General features: G+C 47.0%; 1 protein-coding gene across 5 annotated transcripts; it reads left to right on the plus strand.

Moving 5' to 3' along the window:
• The first annotated feature begins 883 nt into the window (after positions 1–883).
• Positions 884–18,214, plus strand: SLC5A11 (solute carrier family 5 member 11). 5 transcript variants are annotated; one of them, XM_030576990.1, is made up of 17 exons: positions 884–1,257; positions 2,229–2,264; positions 2,568–2,744; positions 3,757–3,828; positions 4,668–4,772; positions 5,480–5,539; positions 6,631–6,735; positions 8,308–8,413; positions 9,558–9,638; positions 10,110–10,315; positions 11,291–11,426; positions 12,100–12,207; positions 12,889–13,039; positions 13,572–13,740; positions 14,661–14,876; positions 16,064–16,226; positions 17,351–18,214. In XM_030576990.1, the coding sequence occupies exons 3-17, from the start codon at positions 2,613–2,615 to the stop codon at positions 17,569–17,571; spliced, it is 2,031 nt and encodes a 676-aa protein (XP_030432850.1). In that variant the 5' UTR covers positions 884–1,257; positions 2,229–2,264; positions 2,568–2,612; the 3' UTR covers positions 17,572–18,214. The 5 variants fall into 5 exon arrangements, with proteins under 5 accessions (XP_030432850.1, XP_030432851.1, XP_030432853.1 ...); XM_030576992.1 differs by lacking the exon at positions 884–1,257 and adding an exon at positions 1,836–1,854; XM_030576991.1 differs by lacking the exon at positions 2,229–2,264.
• Positions 18,215–18,685: the final 471 nt, after the last annotated feature.

Raw genomic sequence — 18,685 nt, forward strand, 5'->3', positions numbered from 1 at the left:
CTGCCCCCGGGCAGGCTGTCCTATGGGGGATCCTATGGAAAGACCAGTAAGACTACCACAGGCTCTAAATTCCCCTTGGCATTACACTTTACATCTTCGCTTCCTTTCTTTACTGCAGTGAAGTACCACTGCAGTGCTGGCTGTGTACTACAAACAGCTGCATTTGGGGGTGAAGCAACTCCTGTACAAAAAGCCATAATTCCTGCATAGTGCTCAGCACGTGCAGCTCACATTGATTTCAGTTGCAGCTGTGGGTACTTGGCATCACTTGGGATTTTGGCCATTCTGTGGTAAATGCTTTACGTGGAGGGGCTATAGACAAGTCAGACAGAAGTAGCAGTAAGTAGGATGTGTTCAAATGCTGGTGAATGAAAGCAGGTAATGGATCCTCGTTCCCTTGGGAGTGGTGCTCACCATTCAACTCTCTTCCAGTCGCGTGAATCAAATGCGGCTACTCCTGAAGCAGGATATGCCGGAGGACTGAGCCCAACAAGGGACACTGGCGAGAGCCAGCACTTTTGAATATTTGGCTAACGGGATGAAATCACTCCATTGTGTTGTCATGGGATATTATTGTGGTGCCGCTGCAACATTGCCTCAGTGTGTAAGGATGTGGGACAAGCTGTTGAGAATCCACCCTCTCTCTGGGTTCTTTCACTCACCCAGGCATGAGAAACTAGCCACGCCAGAGACAGGCATGGCTGGGAACAATTCCAAGCAATCTTTTAGGGAGAAGGTAATGCTTGGCACTGGTAGTTGCTGACTGGTCCCTTGGAGAGGCTGCTTTGTTTTCTTGTATCAGTAAGTGGGCGAGGCCAGTGGCCATGGTGAAACTGACACCCACGGACAAGGAGCTCTTTTGGCTCTCACCTCCTCAGGGCTTTGTGAGGCAGAACTCGTTTGTCTGCTCCTCACTTCCACAGCACCAGGCAATAAGAGTCTCTTTGTCAGAGGAGCAGAGCACTGGGCTAGAGCACACACTCTGAGGCCTTTTGGGTGAGACAGCCCACCTCTCCCTCTGGGGTTTCGGTCCCCCCCCCCAGGTGGCATCATAAGGTGCCCCATGTTGGGCACAAGAGGCCAAAGGCTCCAGTCTGCATGTGACGAGGGAGCGAGGAGCAGCAAACGCTGGATCTGGCCATCCTGGAAAGGACGGCCCTGCATCCAGCTTCCTGACCTATTAGAAGGGCTAGAGCAAGCCCCAAAGAAGGGAAGCTCCGTCCCCGTTCAAAGGAACCAGCTGCGGGGACAGGAAAGGTAAATCACTAGGGAGCTGAGCAGTGATGCGCTGGCAGGGGGTCATGAAGGCTCCTGGGAAGCCCTTGTTAAAGCCCCACCATCATACTGAAGGGAAGTTGCTTGGGGCAACCTCCCTGCTTCTAGTTGCCCCCTCTCTGGCTATGGCAGAAGCAGCCCCATGGAGAGGACTTTCCCTGTGCTTCTGCAGAGCAAATGTTCTGCTTGTGCAGGGGACGCAATTGTACCGAATGGTAGATTTGTTCAGCTCATTCCCTGGGGGAGGACACCTCTCCTGGAAGGTCTTTGCTCTGTGCCCTTGCTCCACATGGCACAAGCTGGACATTGCAGGGCACTCTCAACTCACTTAGTGGAACTCTCAGATCGCAGCATAGACAGCGGCCAGGACACTCAGTGGTTTGTTCACTCTCTGGTGCCACCTCCCCCTGGGCTGGGCTTACAAGAAAGAGCTTTTGTTTAAGTGGAAAACAAACAAATATATCACCCTCCTCCTGCACCCCCGGGACAGGCAGAGGGAGGAATGTTTGTGGAAGCCTCTGGTTAGGTGTTGGAACCTGTCCGTGCCGTGCTTGGCAGCAGCAGAACTACACAAGCAAGGTTTGCTGCTCATCCCTGGTGCCTCTGCGCTTCCCCCGCCCTGCTGGGGGTACATTGTCTCAGCGCCTGCTGATGTGTTCCCATTTCCCCCTCCTGCTATGGCACGGGCAGTGCCTGGACGCCAGCCATTTGGACTCACTTCTGAGGTGGTTGAAACATTCTCTCCTCCCGGGCCCAAGTCCAGCTCCGAGTAAAGGCCAACAGAAAGACTCTCGCTGTCCTTCTCTGGAATCCGGGTTGGGCCCTTTGATGGTAGCACAGAGCGACCAACCATCGGGATGCTGGGCGTTCACATTCACCCTCGCTCTCCTGGTTCCCATGGAAGGAATTGCTCAGCTCTTGTTTATTTCATTCTTTCTTCTGGCTATTCACAGGCATTTCTGTGGCTGTGGCTGTGGCTTCTCTCCAAGGTCAGTGCAAACAGTGCTGCCAAACCTGCAGCCACAGGGCCCCTCCAGACCACCAGTTCCCACCCTGTCTGGCAGTGGTTGCTCCACTCCCCACAGCATGGGGTAGGAGCTGCTGCTCCACTCCCCACAGCATGGGGTAGGAGCTGCTGCCAACACGAGTTGGCCAGAGGAAAAGCCCACCCACCAGTTTCAGATACCATCCCCTGCTGGCCCAACTCAGGATGGGGGCAGCATCCTCACTGCACTGCTGTCACTGCCGTAACAACACAGGTCCCTATAATTCTCTATCCCACTTTTCAACAGATAAATGCATCAAGAAAGAGAGGAACTGAATCCGTGTGAGACGCAATGGAGACCCCTGGTAGCCCTCCGCCCTCTGTCACTCCCAACTGGAACACATTTCCCCAACAGATCTTGGAGGCTGTGGACATTGTTGTTCTTGTTCTGTACTTTGTATTCGTCCTGGCGGTTGGATTGTGGGTAAGGAGATGCTCTTAGATCCTTTCTTATGTGTCCTGTTATATTTAAAGGTGATGGTTGCACAAGTAGCACTTTTTAATTTTTTTACTAAGGCTTTCCTCAGGCCTAACTTCACCGGCATCAACTGACCAAATCAAAATGCACCGCAGTGTTTTGTGTTTTTCCCACCTGTTCACCCAGATCTAGGGATCCCAGGACTGCTGTTCAGGGTTAATGGTTTTTTTTAAACACTTGAGGAACCTTCAATGGAAGAGGTGTAGACATACAATGTAATATTATTGCTAATGTTTGGTATCTAGCCTGCACAGAATCCAGCACATGTTAGGCTGCTACAGAGCTATCCAGGAAATCATATCGGCTTGACAATAAGATTCTGATCACAGATCCTGCAAACTACATGTACTGTTAAACTGTAGCAAGCCCATAAATCAACTTTCTGGCATGGCTTTTATCACAGGAAAAGGCCAACCCAGTTGCCATGAGATTGGACAGGAATTGCTGCTCTCTTCAGATACGGGGGCAAAACTCATGTAGTGTGATATCTGATAAGTGAAGACTATAAAAAGTGAGAGTCCAGAGTTCTAAGTCTAACCCTGTGTGTCCCTCTCAGGTACATGTGAAATAAGTGATGTCCCTAATCGATGACCCAGATCTGTGTGCATTCCTCATGCATCTGGAGTGATCTTGACTTTTATTGCAGAAAACACTAAACCAGGAAGCTGAGATTGTAAAAAAACTTTGCATGTGATACAGACCTAAATCTCTCCGTGGTGGCAGTTCCCTCTCTCCCTCAACAACTATTGTTCATGGTAGTGTCCCTCATTTCAGATCTTTGCCACTCAGGATCCTGTAGCTGCAGCAATTGGGGGTTCTTCTGCCATAACAAACTCACTCACGTCTAGAAGGGATGACAGTATAAAGTGTTCCTCTGGGGAAACTGCTGTGCTCTGTAACGTTCTGAGCAGAGCTTGGAGAGTTCTAAAGCTTTTGTCCTGTTTTTCTGCTTTCCCAGTCCATGTGGAGGACAAAGCGAAGCACGGTGAAGGGTTATTTCCTGGCTGGAGGAAAGATGGTTTGGTGGCCTGTAAGTGTCTCCATCAAATTGCCTGTTCCACTATGTCACAGTGAGACTGAATGGTGCTTTTGTCCCATTGGCATGTCTCTCTATGGTCAGAACAGGAGAGCCTGTGACCTGCTTTTCTAAAGCCTATGGGGAGGGGACACTTTCCATCCAATAATATGCCTGTCACAGCCCTCACCTCCTGCACCAAGATAGTTCCTATTTGCTGACTTGCAAGACTCATCTATTTTCTTAAACATTGAGTTGGAGCTTCTGGGGCATGGGTGGCTGGATCTCTGGAGAGGAAGGGGCATTTAGCTGGTCTGGTAGGGGTAGGGGTTTGATTTGGGATGTGCTGATCATAATGAAGTAAATAAAGCCATAACCAGCTAACTGATCAGTTGGCATTTCTCTTTGTTTCATCCCGTGCCCCTTTGCTTGTCTTTGAGGCTCCCCAGTGAAGGGACCGTGACGCCGCAGCTAGGAAGTGGGCTGCTTCCATGCAACCTGACAGATGAGTGACAGAGCAGGAGGGAAGGAATGAGGTCTGACAGCAGTACCGGTGTCAGTGAGCGAATGAGGGGAAGAGGAAAGGCAGCAGGGGCTAGGAGGGAGGGGATTTCAGGTCGCATGGGTTGTGAGGAACTTGCAGTCTGGCCTGTGGGAACTGGGGCTCTGCAATGTCAACATGGAAAGGGTCCAATGGCGAGCTAAGTGCAGTGGGTGACACTGGCCCACTCCTTTTATTTACATATGGCTCACTTCTGAGACAACCCCCCACCCCTGGGCTAGGAGCTCCTCCCAGGGTCTGAGAACGATGCCTTATGCCGTACACAGAACTAGCCTCCTCTTTATCTCTACAGGTGGGTGCATCCCTGTTTGCTAGTAATGTTGGGAGTGGGCATTTCATAGGCCTGGCTGGATCAGGGGCAGCATCAGGAATCGCTGCGACGGCGTATGAGTGGAACGTAAGTTTTGCACTGCAGGAACTGCTCTCAATATCGCTGGACGTTGGCTTGGTCCTTTTTAGTTTTTACTGTATTGCACCCACATGGCTCCATCTGCAGCTATGTAAGAGGCAGAAGCTGTTTCCATATTAATTAATTATATTTATTATATTTGTATTTATTATTCTAATGAACAAGGCTATTTCAGGTTGATCTAACATATCAGAGTCAGAGTCCTCAATCTGCTTCACTCTGCTTGGCATTGCAGTTCAGACAGGGGCACTAATGTTGGACAACATTACCTCCTTGGTCAGCACTGTAACAACCTGTGCCTGTGTAGGTCTTTCTGGTTGTCACTATGCTGCATACAGCAGCTCCTTGAAACTTCACAGGAAAAGCAGGAATAGAATTCAGATCCCTTAGGTCCAAAACCCCATGACCTACTCCATGAGCTAGAGAATCGCTGTTAGCTATAAAGGGTGTTTGAGTCACAGCTGGACAGTTGTGTGTACACACACATAGGGGCATGCGTGGGCATTAGCTAGGGTGACCAGATGTCCTGATTTTATAGGGACAGTCCTGATTTTTGGGTCTCTTTCTTATATAGGCTCCTATTACCCCCCACCCCATCCCGATTTTTTGCATTTGCTGCCTAGTCACCCCAGCATTAGCCAACTGACAGCAGCATTTTTCAGTATCTCTGACCTGTGTTTCCTTTGCCTCCCTAGGGAATGTTTTGTGTTTTGGTGCTGGCCTGGCTATTTCTTCCTATTTACATAGCAGCTGGGGTAAGTCCAGGGGCCACACTATGCATAGCAGTGACTTGCTTTTTTAACATCCTCTGAAATGTCTGGGTTTTTAAATGCTGAACCTACTAAAAAGGCCTGTGTTGTGGGTAAAAGTTCCTGAAGCAGCAGCGTTCCAGGACTCACCGGCAGGGGTGTTCTTCTCTTGATGTGCTAACTGAGACGAGAAGAGCCCATGAAAGATTTACCTTGGAAAGGAAATCAGTCAGGAGATCTCAGGGATGAAAAAACATAGTTTAGAAAGGGGATGAAAGAGGGGACAGGAGGACCCACTCGTGTTGTGCCCATCGGAGCAATGCCATGTCCCACTGCCAAGAACACGCGCTACTTTCAAGTGCCTCCTCGGAAATGAGACTTCAGGGACAGAGGCTAGACCAGGGGTTCTCAAACTGGGGGTCGGGAGATTATTACATGGGGGGTCGCGAGCTGTCAGCCTCACCCCCAAACCCCGCTTTGCCTCCAGAATTTATAATGGTGTTAAATATATAAAAAACATGTTTTTTATTTACGGGGGGAGGGGTTGCACTCAGAGGCTTGCTATATGAAAGGGATCACCAGTACAAAAGTTTGAGAACCACTGGGCTAGAGTTCAGGTGGAAATGGTGCTTCCCTGACATAACGATGAGGAGAGAGGTTGTGGTGACACTTGACATTCTTCAGAGCCATTGCCAAGCGAGTGGGGGCAAGTCTGGCTTTACCAAATCGGGGGACATGTGATGCCTTGGGAACTGCTAGGTAGGGTTAGGCCAGGGGAACCACATGGGGTGCACAGTTCCCAGAGGAAGTAGGGAACAAAGCAGATGGTGTTCTTGCAGTCTCTAAGAGGTATGAAGGCTTCTTTATCAAGTAACCTCTCTGGACCTTGTGCCAGACCCTAAAGGCAAAATATTGGTGACCATTCATTGTGTAAGAGTGTGGAGCTGAGATGGACAGACATTTCCCAGTAGATATGCCAAGACACAGCAACTGGCCAGGGTTTGTCAACCACAGAAGGTCTGTACCAATGCCTCTATATGTTGCTTAGAGGAAGTTGTTGTATTCTACCTCCTCTGATACAATCTCCTTCCCTGCAGGTTACAACCATGCCTGAGTACTTACAGAAACGCTTTGGTGGCAAAAGAATACAGATCTTCCTGGCAATTCTCTATTTGTTTATCTATATATTCACCAAAATATCAGTAAGTAAGAAGAAGGAAAGAGGACTGACTAGAATTCACTTTGCAAGAATATGTCTGTATTAAGCTATGGGACTCATAAGTGCAACTGTGTCCTGGTCCCCTCGCTGCTCTAGTGATATTATGAAAAAGCCTTGGAAGAGTGGAGAAAAGGATGGATTTCAATTTTTTAAGACATTAGGTGCCAAACCTCAGGATCCATAAGCTTTGCCATGAATGGTTTGAATGTTTGCTGCTGTTGGAGGGAGAGCTTGGTAATGTATCAAAGCACACCAGTCCAGTCAAGGGGAAGGAGTTGTTTTCATTGGAGATTTGTCTGTGGTTAGATTTTTGGCATCTGCTCAGTTAATTTGGCTTGTCCTCTCTGTACATTTCTTCTGACAGCAGCAGAATATAGGAGCATATGGGAGTGGGATGCACCCTGCGGCTGGCAGAAGGAGCGACTTTGCTGGCTGCCTAGTTTAGTAATTTATTGCTCCTGTTTGCTCTAATGCTTTAAATGAGTGATGTATTCACCCTTTGTGCAGGGCCTTGCCAGCTGTTAATAAACCACCACATAGTGCTTGAATTGACAAAATAAGAAGAAAAACTCCTAGCTGGGTGTTTTTCCTTTTACAGGCACCAGTGGGAAGGGTAGACTGGCACATGCCTCTCGCCCCCCTTCCTCCTTGAAACTGAAGATGTGTGTGGTGTCACACTGGGGCCAGGTGGCTGGTCCTTGGTAGGGTTTTTTTTATGGAAACAGTCAACTATTGTTTTCAAATATCTGATGACAAGTTTTCTGAGAGAGAAATTGGATCATTCCAATCCCCAGTTGCTGGATAATGGGACAGGCCCATTTATTCACAGCTGGCCAAAGTCATCAGGGCTTTGCACATATACATGCTTTCATGGTCTGCAGGTTGCATTTATACCTAACTCTTCTACAGTCCAACCACCTTAGGTCACCAGAACACAAGGAGGCTGCATGGTTCCTAACCCACAGCTCTATAACAGCACACTGTGGAAAGCCCTGCTGAGGTTCATCCAACCCCAGTCAGAGGAAAGGAATTTGCATTGTGCCAAGCCCTGGAGCTCTGGCCGGCTACTGTCCTCAGAACTCCCCATGCACAGGGCTCCAGCACATATGGCTGCTCCAGTTTCGGACCCTCATTGTCCCCTCACTCCTTGGCTCTCACTCCATGCCCGCTGCTCCTGAGGAATGAAGAAGCGACCCCCACCAATAAAAGTAATTTCTTCTTTGAACTCAGCTCTCTCTCAGTGGAAAACTCCCTCCCCACCGTGCAAAATGAGCATTTTCCTCATTAAACTGTGTCTCAAAACTAAATTGAGCTTGGCTGTTAATGAGGAGTGTGGAGAAGGAGGTGAGGCCAGGTTAGGGTTTATGTGGCAGTTGGAGCAGCTACCCTTAAGATTGATAGAAAACAGAGAGTCATGAAAAATGAATAAACAGGTTGGTCCTTGAGAAACACAAGGTTTGGTTGGCTTAGCGTACACTGTGCATCCACTCAGCTGTCTGGCATTATGCACAGAGCTATCACCATTGTAACCCTTCTAAATGTCTGTTTCCATTAGGTTGATATGTATGCTGGGGCCCTGTTCATTCAGCAAGCCTTACGCTGGGACCTCTATGTTGCTGTCATAGGTCTGCTGGCAATCACTGCTATTTACACTGTCGCAGGTGCGTCTCTGTCGTTCAGGTCATAGGAATGCAATGTCATACATCTTTGCTAATGGGTTGAGAACAGCCGTACAATGTGCCATCCATCTCCCGTGTAATAAGTATTCAGCAGTTTCCAAAAGGTACCGTTCTATAAAGTACTTCCTTATTAGCCGAGGCACTAAATCTGTCCACCTGCCCTTTACCAAGACGACTGTTTATAATGAAAAAACTAATTATAGTAACACACTTGTCAAAAAAATTACTCTCCAGGTGAGAGCGGTTGAGTGTAATTTTACAAGGCTGGTGTGAAGTGCCTGCTTAAAGCCCGCCCAGGTCTGTGCACAGCACTCTCTGGCTCAAAGTGGAGCCTCATGGAAGGGTTTGCTCAGGACTTTTCTTCCTTTTGACATTACGGGTGTATAAGTGAGAGCCACACACAGCACTAGGCAGAGTGATGTGGGAAATATCTTCACAACTTGGATGGAAATGGTGCCATGAAGGGAGTGAAATGTATGTCCAAAACGAATGGGAGTTTCTCTTCTTGCAGGGCTCATCCCCAGCGATGTGGGCCGTAAAGCTACAGGTCTGTCGCATCTTGTGCGCATTTAACATGCGCAAATTCAGCTTTACGTGGTTGGCAAAAACAAAAAAAAGAGAAAAATAACAATTTAAATACTGTTCCTGTAGTGCGGGCGATTCTGGTCGCCATTACACTCAATGTAATTTTGACTATACGCGGTTTTCACTTTACACGCTGACCGCGGAATGTAACCCCAGCGTAAGATGAGACAGACCTGTACTTCCTTTTTGCTGTTGTTATGTTGTCTTTTTGAAGCAGCTTCTGTTTCAGTCGGATCCTTCCTTCTTGTAGTTTTCAATGCATCTCCTGTAGAGATTTCTTGCTATGGAGTTTGGGTTTCTAGTTACAAAACACTGACTCACTGTGGTTCAAAAAATGCAACATTTCAGCCAAAGTGTCAGCCCTGGGAGTTGGCCAAACCATCCCACAAAGTGGTCAGAACAACCCACAAAACATCCCATTGTGTCAGGCAAAGCATTCTGGCTATGCTACCGGCCAACAGACTTTTGCAAAGCAGATGTTATTACACAGAACAAACCCAGTTACCGACAACTAGTCCCTCTGATTTTTTTTTCCCTTTAGGTGGCCTGGCAGCTGTGATTTACACAGACACTCTGCAGACTGTCATCATGCTGGCTGGGGGATTAACTCTTATGGGGTTCAGTGAGTACTTCTCTGGGATTTTACTGCTAAAAATACATTTGTTCCTATACCAAATCACTGCAAATATGCATCACGGGAACAAGCCATTTAACGTTTATTCAGTGCATCTTCTGAAATAGACATTCATGTTAGAATATTTTCTATACAAATAATCTTGTGATAGCTCTTTGTAGGGTGAAAAGTGTAGGGGTGTTCCATGGAAGATATGACACCCCCCCAAATAAACAGAAAACACCCTGTGGTCTGAGATTCATATCAGAGCAAACAGTTACCTCCTCTAGCCAAATAACGTATGGTATTAAACTAGGTCTGTCATTGTAGGTCCTGATATAACGCCCAGTGAAGTCTATCAAAATCTTTCCATTGACTTAAGTGGACACTGAATTGGGATCATACAGAGCAAACTGCCAAGAGTGAAAATAATAGCATGAACCTGATCAATGTGGTAACTGCTTCCTATTCCCATTTTAGGCTTTGTTAAAATTGGTGGGCTTGAAAGTTTGCAGGCCAAATACTTTAAAGCCATTGCTAGTAGCCACAAAGGAAACAGTACCTGTGGCTTACCAAGAGAAGATGCTTTCCACATTTTCCGAGACCCTGTCACCTCTGACCTTCCCTGGCCAGGAGTTCTGATTGGAATGACCATCCCATCTCTCTGGTACTGGTGTACAGATCAGGTAGATCAATGTTTCCTTCACAAGATTAACTCTTAGGTTGGGTTTTGAGACATGTCACCTGGCTGGCTGTAGAACCATGCAGAACTTTCATCGCAAGCAACTAAGGCCACGTTTCATTACAAACCCCAGACTCGGGCCAGAACCTGGGCTGGTTTACTATTTCTGTGGAAACCATGTGAAATCTGATGATTTCAACATCAAACCAAAACAAAATTTGACACCTGCAGCTAAGTTAAATTAGAGTTTTGGAGCTCATTTGAACTCAGATGTGTAACATGAGGGGCATGTAAACCCCAAACTATAAAGTGGGAGTATCTGAATTCTGTGTGAACCCACCCCCTTCGGGCTGTGCAGGGCTCCACTTGCTGTCTCTTCAATTGTAAACAGCAGTGCCAGGGAGAGCAGAATCGTAACCAAATCCGTATCAGATATTTCTGGGGTATTTGTTTATCAAACTCTTTTTACAGAGTCAGGGTAAATTTAGGGGATGTAATCAAGTTTACCCGTGCCCTGGTTTGTGAGGCAGTAGTCCTGTTGACCTGACAAGACATGTCAAGGCTTATAAGATACATAGGGTCCAAAAAAGAACAAACTATGGAGAAAAATAATGACAGTGATTTCCGTAGCTTAGAAGTGAACACAGTGAGATTTCCCTTGCATAAAGGCAAGAAGAGCGAGTTAAAGCACCACAGGTGAGTTAGCTAATTCAGGGCATGATCCTAAAAGATTAGGTGTAGCCACTGGGAGTTATGAACACTCAGCACTTTGCAGGATCAGGTCCTTCATGATGATGATGGTCTGAATTCCCTCTCAGTTAAGTCAGTGCAATCTAGAACAGAGTCTGGCCCTAGAGGTCCAGTATGATGCTTTTGGAACAAGCATGTCCAATTATAAATAGAAACATACATCACGTCATCTTGCATCTATTTACTCTCCCTGCAAAGCACTGGCTCAAACTATTTTCCTGATTTACAGGTCATTGTTCAAAGGTCCCTGGCAGCTAAAAACCTCTGTCATGCCAAAGGAGGTTCGTTGTTGGCCTCCTATCTGAAAATTTTGCCTCTCTTCATGATGGTGATGCCAGGCATGATCAGCCGGGTTCTCTTCCCAGGTAAGAGTTGAAGGAGAGAAATATTCCTTGCGTCTGTCACCACAGATTGTAGTGCATAAGTGACACACCCGCCAGAATAAACTAAAAGGTTGTATTGCCAGGAGCATGAATTTGCAGTTCGTAATAGATTTTTTTTCAGATAACACTCTATTAATCTACACTCATCTTGCTCCCCAGAGACCACACCCCTTCATCCTGAACACAAGTCCCAGGTGCTTCCTGTAGCAATCCAGCTTTAAGAGCTGCCCGATGACGTTCCCTCTGGACCCCATGTTTGTGGCACGCAGAAAAGAAAAGATCCTAAAGTCTGCTCCCTGAATGTTCTAAGCCACAGAGAGAGAGAGCATGCATGTCTGTCGATGTTAGCACATGTCTGGAGGGAGTCACTGTTTTCTCATGGTGAACAGCATTAGTTTTAAAAAAGGACAGCGTTCAGAGAAGAGAGTCAGGCATACAAGACAAATGAGCTGTTAAGGCAAATCTTGACTAAACCTATTGAAGTGGGCGGGACCTTTTACACAGAAGATAAAGACAAGAAAGGGGAAAACTTAGAGCTACTCTTGTGAATGTGTATGTTTCATTATCTGCTGGATGGGTTTCACTCCATGGTTACCCTCTGGACATATTTGTTTCTTGTCACTAATGGATTACTTTCCCCCCATGTTTATTGTAGACCTGGTGGCTTGTGCAGACCCAGAAATCTGTCGGAAAGTCTGTGGCAACCCATCTGGCTGTTCTGATATTGCTTACCCCAAACTGGTCATAGAACTGCTGCCTCTAGGTGAGGAGCTTCACAGCCTCTAACTAACATGGACAGGGCCTACACCAACCAAAACACAAACTGTAGGAAATGTATGGGGAGGAGAATAGACTACAGTCATGATATAGGGGTTGATATTGGGCCTAATGTTATATTGACGAAAAAGGAATAGCATACAAAATGACCCACAGCTGCTGTGAGAGGCCTCTGCTGGGAAGCAAGGCCTCCAGCATTCAGGGAGTCTACTTCTATCACCTGGGCACGACTAGTTCCCTAAAGGATGAGGACATCGTAGTGTCCAAGTGTACTGAGTTATCTGTAACCCGAAGGGGAGCACAATCACTATAACACAGGAGTGAGCAGATGGATCAGGTCTCCTCCTTGCATTTCAGCTGCTTCTCTGAGCCAGCCAGCTACCAGAGGAAAGTAAAGACTCTGCCCATGCAGACAGCGCTATAGTGGTCCAAGAGGAAAGGCTGACAAGTTCATATGGCCTGTGAGGTCACCTGCTGTCCAGGACTCTTGGGAGGGCAGTGTAGGCGGCAGTCCCTCAGCACAGAGCAAGGGCTGAGTTCAGAAGGGAGCTGCAGCCATTAGTCTGAGAAGTTTGACTGATGGAGGGTGAAGTTGGTCCCTTAGCGGTTTCTGCCCACGATCTGTACATTGTTACTAGAGCGAACATGCCTCTCCCTTTGTTTTCAGGGATCAGAGGCCTCATGATGTCGGTGATGATTTCAGCACTTATGTCCTCCCTGACTTCCATCTTTAACAGCTCCAGCACCATATTCACCATGGATCTCTGGCGGCACTTCCGGCCCCGTTCTTCTGAGTGGGAACTTATGCTTGTGGGCAGGTATGGAACTCTAATGCATGGCGTGTTACATCACAGAGCCTGTCCTGGAGATGTTTCACACCCCACTCTGCTCTCTGGCGTAAACTGAGAGCAACTCCTTCATCTTCAGAGCCCATTGCTCCAGACCTACCCTGCAATAACTGAGAGAAGAATTTGGCCCTTCCAGTCCATGGTATTTTTTTTTCTGTTGCCATTGTTACATTTTCTTTCCCTGGTTGCTCATGAGAATGAATCTGGCCCAGCGAATGGATGTAAGTTATAGCGGCAGAACCAGGATTTAGGAGGCTGAGGTGGCAGAAAGGCACCCAAGGGCTACAGCATCTAGATTTGGGTGTTTGTGTGAGGCTGGACTCTAACGGAAGACAGGCAAAGGGACAGAGTACAGCTGAACAAAGGCCGATTAGTGGGGAGCACCACTGGGCAGATTTCAGAGAGAGAATGGAGGCTTTCCTGGGAAGGGAGCTGTCGGGGGAGACCCTCATGCAGAGGAAGGGGCAAAGGCCAGCAATAACACTGTCTTTTTCTTGAGCAGGGTGTTTGTGCTGCTGCTCGTGGTGGTGTCCATTCTGTGGATCCCACTGGTTCAGGCCAGCCAAGGAGGGCAGCTATTCATTTACATCCAGACAATCAGCTCCTACCTACAGCCCCCTGTGGCCATGGTTTTCATCCTGGGCTGTTTCTGGAAGAGAACGAATGAACAGGTAACACTTGGGCAGGGTCTGACACAGCGTGCTCTGTGTGCTGGGTATGAGCTCGTCCTTCCGCTGTCTACACAGACAGATAGCCAGGCAGCGAGAACAGCTGCGCTGTCGCTGCTCTGCCTCTCCCTTGTGGGTGCTCTGCAGAGTGACTGAACTCATGTTTGGGGCATTCGGTTGAGGCTATGCAGCAGGGAGCACTTCCTACCACTCTCAGGCAGCTTCCTCCGCTGCTCTAGGAGAGAAGGCAAAGGTTGCCAGGTGCCTTTCACAAACCTAGGAGCAGAGATTTGCAAGCCACGGCCTTGCACTGGTGTAACCCAGGACTCGGAGTCCATGGGGGTGGAAAGTAAATCGGAGGCGGGGAAGGGAGGGGTCACAGTGGCAAAAGATGCCCACAACCTCCACTTCTCTGGCGAAACTGGAGCTGGCCAGTGCAACCGCAAAAGAGGGCTGTGCTGGCTGGGGAAGGGTTGTATACAGGCTCTGAAGCATCCTCCAGGCAGCCTTTGCTGGCAGGACTCCTGTGAAGCAACAGCCACAGTTAAAGCAGCCCATGACTAGGGCAACCATTGGGTGGGTAGTGCTGCAGAGATGGCAGCTGGTGGCTATTGAACAGCACCAGCAGGTCTAGATAGTGGCTCTCCTCCACCGGAAGGCCAGGTCAATAGAACGTGGGGTGCTGTGTGTGTATAAGGAAGATCAGCATAAGGAGGAGACAATGAAGGGGATCTCAGAAACCCTCCCAAAAGCCCAGTAACCCCCCCATCCCCCAGAATGTGCTGATCAGAATGTCACGGTTGTGACTGTAGCATATCTCACTCCTGTCACCACTCAGCCCGAGAGCCAGCATGGGCTTCGTTGCCAGATATGATGTAGACATATGTTTCCTGTTCCATCAAGGAATGATCTTCATTTCCTAGGGTGCATTCTGGGGCCTGCTGACTGGTATGCTGCTGGGCTTAATCCGGCTGGTGCTGGACTTTATCTACCTGCAGCCCCAATGTGGGGAGCCAGACCGCCGGCCAGCCGTGGTGAGATACGTGCACTACCTGTACTTCTCCATGATCCTCAGTGTCATCACAACAGTCACTGTGGTGGTCGTGAGCCTGCTCACAGAACCTCCCTCGGAAGAAATGGTGAGTCTCCCCCAGCAGGTTTCTTTCACTGTTTTTTAGTGGACATCTAGTAAGCCCCCCCTCATTATGCACCCATGGGGATGGATGTTCTCATTCCTCCTGTACACATGAGAACACTTGTAATACTGTGTCAGACCACGGGTCTGTCTAGTCTGCAAGGCTGACTCCAGGCACCAGCGCAGCAAGCAGGTGCTTGGGGTGGCCAATGGAGAGGGGGTGGCACGTCCAGCTCTTCGGTGGCAAGTCCCTCAGTCTTTCTTGGAGGGAAGGACCTGCTGCCGAAGAAGCGGCAATGGTAGAGCTGCTGCCGAAGTGCCGCTGATCGCAGCTTTTTTTTTTTTCTCCCTACGGCTGCTTGGGGCTGCAAAAATGCTGGAGACGGCCATGCTAGTCTGGCATCCTGCCTTCCCGCTATTCTAGGTGACAGCACTGGTCCCTCAAGTCCAGAATCCCACCTCCAGGAGCGGCCAACACCTGGATGCTCTGGACAAGGGTCTCAAACCCCAATATGTGTATTTTAATCGATGACAAGTTGGCTTCTTTCATCATATTATTGTCGAAGAGGCTTTGGCCATTGGGTCACCTTATTAACTTTCTCAAAGAACTGCAGTTGATTAGTGAGATAGTTTTTCCTTATGGAATCCCTTACCTAGATCTTGTTTGAGCACAGTGGAAGCAACCTGCCTGCTTCCTCTGGAGTAGGTTCCTGCCAGTCTACCTAACTCCTCAATGCATACCGAGACTATAATCCTCATCCAATGCTGGATCCATGTGTGATATCCCAGATAATATGAGATGAAAGAACATCACAAAACCTTCTAAAACTTATCTAATCTGTTCTCTGCTTTTAGTTTTGTATGACACATCACAGCAGAGTTCTAGTAGTAACCATCATCATCAGGAAGGTAGCAGTGAAGTAAAACAGGCAAGTTTCAGATCAAGGTTTAATCTGGATAAACAGCACTTTTAATGCTGTTCTGTTTCTTGCTTCATTTGGCCTCCTTGTATCTATTTCCATAGTACCTTATCAGCGCTGGATGTTCCCCAGCTCCAATGGGGCTGCCCAGGTAGGGGACCAGAATTTGGTCCCAAGTGCTTAGAAAATATAAGAACCCCTCAAAGCTGAGGTATTCCCTTTAAACAAACATAGGAGCAGTTCTCTTTAACAATGCTCTTCATGCCGACAGATCAGTCATCTCACCTGGTTCACACGCTGGGATCGACCAGCCAAAAAACACCCCGCAGTCAGTACTTCTCCTGATACTGGAAGTGATGTATGTAAGTCTGAACGTCCACCTGCCCAGCTTGATATTAGCGTTGTTCCTGAAAATATTTCCAATGACAATACAAGTAAGTGCCCTCTTACTATATACAGCATGCGCTTCAATTAAAATCAGTCCTATGCATTTTGTAAAGGTTATAGAGGCAGGAAATGTTAAATGAATCTTCCTGTTACTTTCAGATTTCTGTATCTTCAATTTTCCTACAAAGACTAAAGATCAGGACTGTGTTTCTTCTGTATCTTTTAATGGTATCACATATCCTTGCAATGGAGCAGGGAACCCATATTTCTGCACTAGGGAATAATGCTGTTAGTATCTGCTGCAGGGAGAGTTGGTAGGAAAATGGAAAAAAAAATTGCCAAAGTTTTCACAAAATTCCTTTTCTGTTTTCATTGGTATTTTCTGACCAGCTCTAGTGGCAGGGGAAACACAGAACCCTGAGTCGAGCTCTTGGCAGTTTGCAAAGGAGAGTGTGCAAACATTTTTTTTTAATGTGGATTGATGTACCAGTGTTAGGTACACACTTGTATAGATCCTGATCCTGCCCTTCTCATATGCCCAGAGATGATTGTCAGTGTTTTGCAAAACTTGCACTATGGCTTAGATAGCTTAGCTTGGCTGATGCATATTCCTTTATGTGCAATGAAATTAGTATGAAGTGGAGCAATGAGTTAATGTACGAGACTAGAATGCTGATTCCCAGCTGCTGGGACTTTAGCCTTTTGTGGCTGGCATTCTAACTTCCTCCCTGCCCTCTCCCCAACCCGTGTGCACCACTGTTACCTGCTTACTGTTGGGTTATGCATGCCCTAATCTTCCGTAGAGTTTGGGGAACTTGCATTCACGAGTCCTACCCATGGCCCTAAGTGGGTTCAAGCATACAGAAACAAATGGAAGATGATGAGCACAGCCATGTTTTTAGACTTGGCTAACTGATACCATTCCTTAAACTGTTTGGAATGGCAGTATTTGAATTCAGATCTTTAGAGCAGAGCACCACTGAAGTCACAAATAGAAATGACTGTAATGGCTACCTAGAGCTTGGTGGAGTGAACTTGTCACATTGAAGAGTTTTGATATGTTTTCTCTGTAGTAATGTAAAAAATGATTTGTACAAGATTGTAACACTCTGTGTTACTGGAGTTTGTTCCATGGACAGAATTTTTACCTCACTAATTACTATCACTGTAGGTGTGACTGGTACTCAGAAAGGGTCTAAACTGAAGACAGTCTTCTTGTGGCTCTGTGGGATGGAGAGCAAACAAGACCATCCTCCTGAGAACACAGCTCCTACCAGCCCTGAACATGCTGTGGCTTCCTTGGATGAGCAGCCTTTGGTGAAACACATTCTGAACATCAACTTGATACTATGCATATGTGCTGGCATCTTCCTCTGGGGCTACTTTGCATAGCAGCTTGCCAGATGACTCAAGGGACACCGTCAGCTAATTTTAGGCCCCCAAATTAAGATTGGTGTAAATAATAATAATAATATAATCAGTGATGGTTCAGTGTGATTTGTAACCCATTCTTACATTTCATAGGAAAAAAATTTAAGTATTTTAGTTACACTTAACAAAGGACTCGCTTCTGAGAGTTGCTGAGCTTCTTTATCTTTGGCCTCAGCACCAATGAGATTAGGCCCCAGACAGTGATAAGCTATGCGTGTGTAATGGGTTGGGGGCGGTTTGGAAGGCAGAAGGGGTTTGTTTGATTATGTTTCACATCTTGATAGTTTTGCACTTAAACCACTAGGGACTCAGGATATCTGCCTGACCTGTGTAAAGCACTTACTTTCTCTGTGCCTTAAGTCCCCCATCTGTAAGAATGGGTAATAATAATCCTTCCCTACCTCCAAGCGGTGCTGTGAGGATCAATATTTATGTTTGCAGGGTACACAGATACTGTAGTGATGGGGACAGTATTGTCATATAGAGATACTACATCCATTAAGTAAAACAAAACATTACACCAAAATGTCTGTACATAGATAAATGTGTGTGTGTGTGTGCGTCTGTTGTACAGCTCATAGGTTCCATTGGCATTTCTGTAATACAGTTGGCACTAAAATTAATGTATTTGTTTTTAATTTTTGCATATATTTTAAAAAAGTCACTGAGTTTCTTAGCATGGAAAGTTAAATCTTCTGCAGGGCTGTAAATCCAAACACAATGCTGAGGGTAGTGTATGTGGACTAGAAACTGAAACTGAACATTTCACTGTCAAATGTGAGGGTATTGCTCAAAAAGTGAAACATCAAGAGCGTTGAGGAGCATATTAAAGCCTGTCAGTTACTACTGTCAAGCCTGGTCCACACTACGCTGTTAAATCGATTTTAACAGCGTTAAATCGATGTAACGCTGTATCCGTCCACACTACACTGCTCTTTATATCGATTTAAAGGGCTCTTTAAATCGATTTCTGTACTCCTACAAAACGAGAGGAGTAATGCTAAAGATTTAGGGTTAGTGTGGACGCAAATCGAAGTTATTGGCCTCATTATTTTACAGTAGCTACCCACAGTGT

This window comes from Gopherus evgoodei, chromosome 10 (genome assembly GCF_007399415.2).
Source record: "Gopherus evgoodei ecotype Sinaloan lineage chromosome 10, rGopEvg1_v1.p, whole genome shotgun sequence".
NCBI classification, from domain to species: Eukaryota; Metazoa; Chordata; order Testudines; family Testudinidae; genus Gopherus; species Gopherus evgoodei.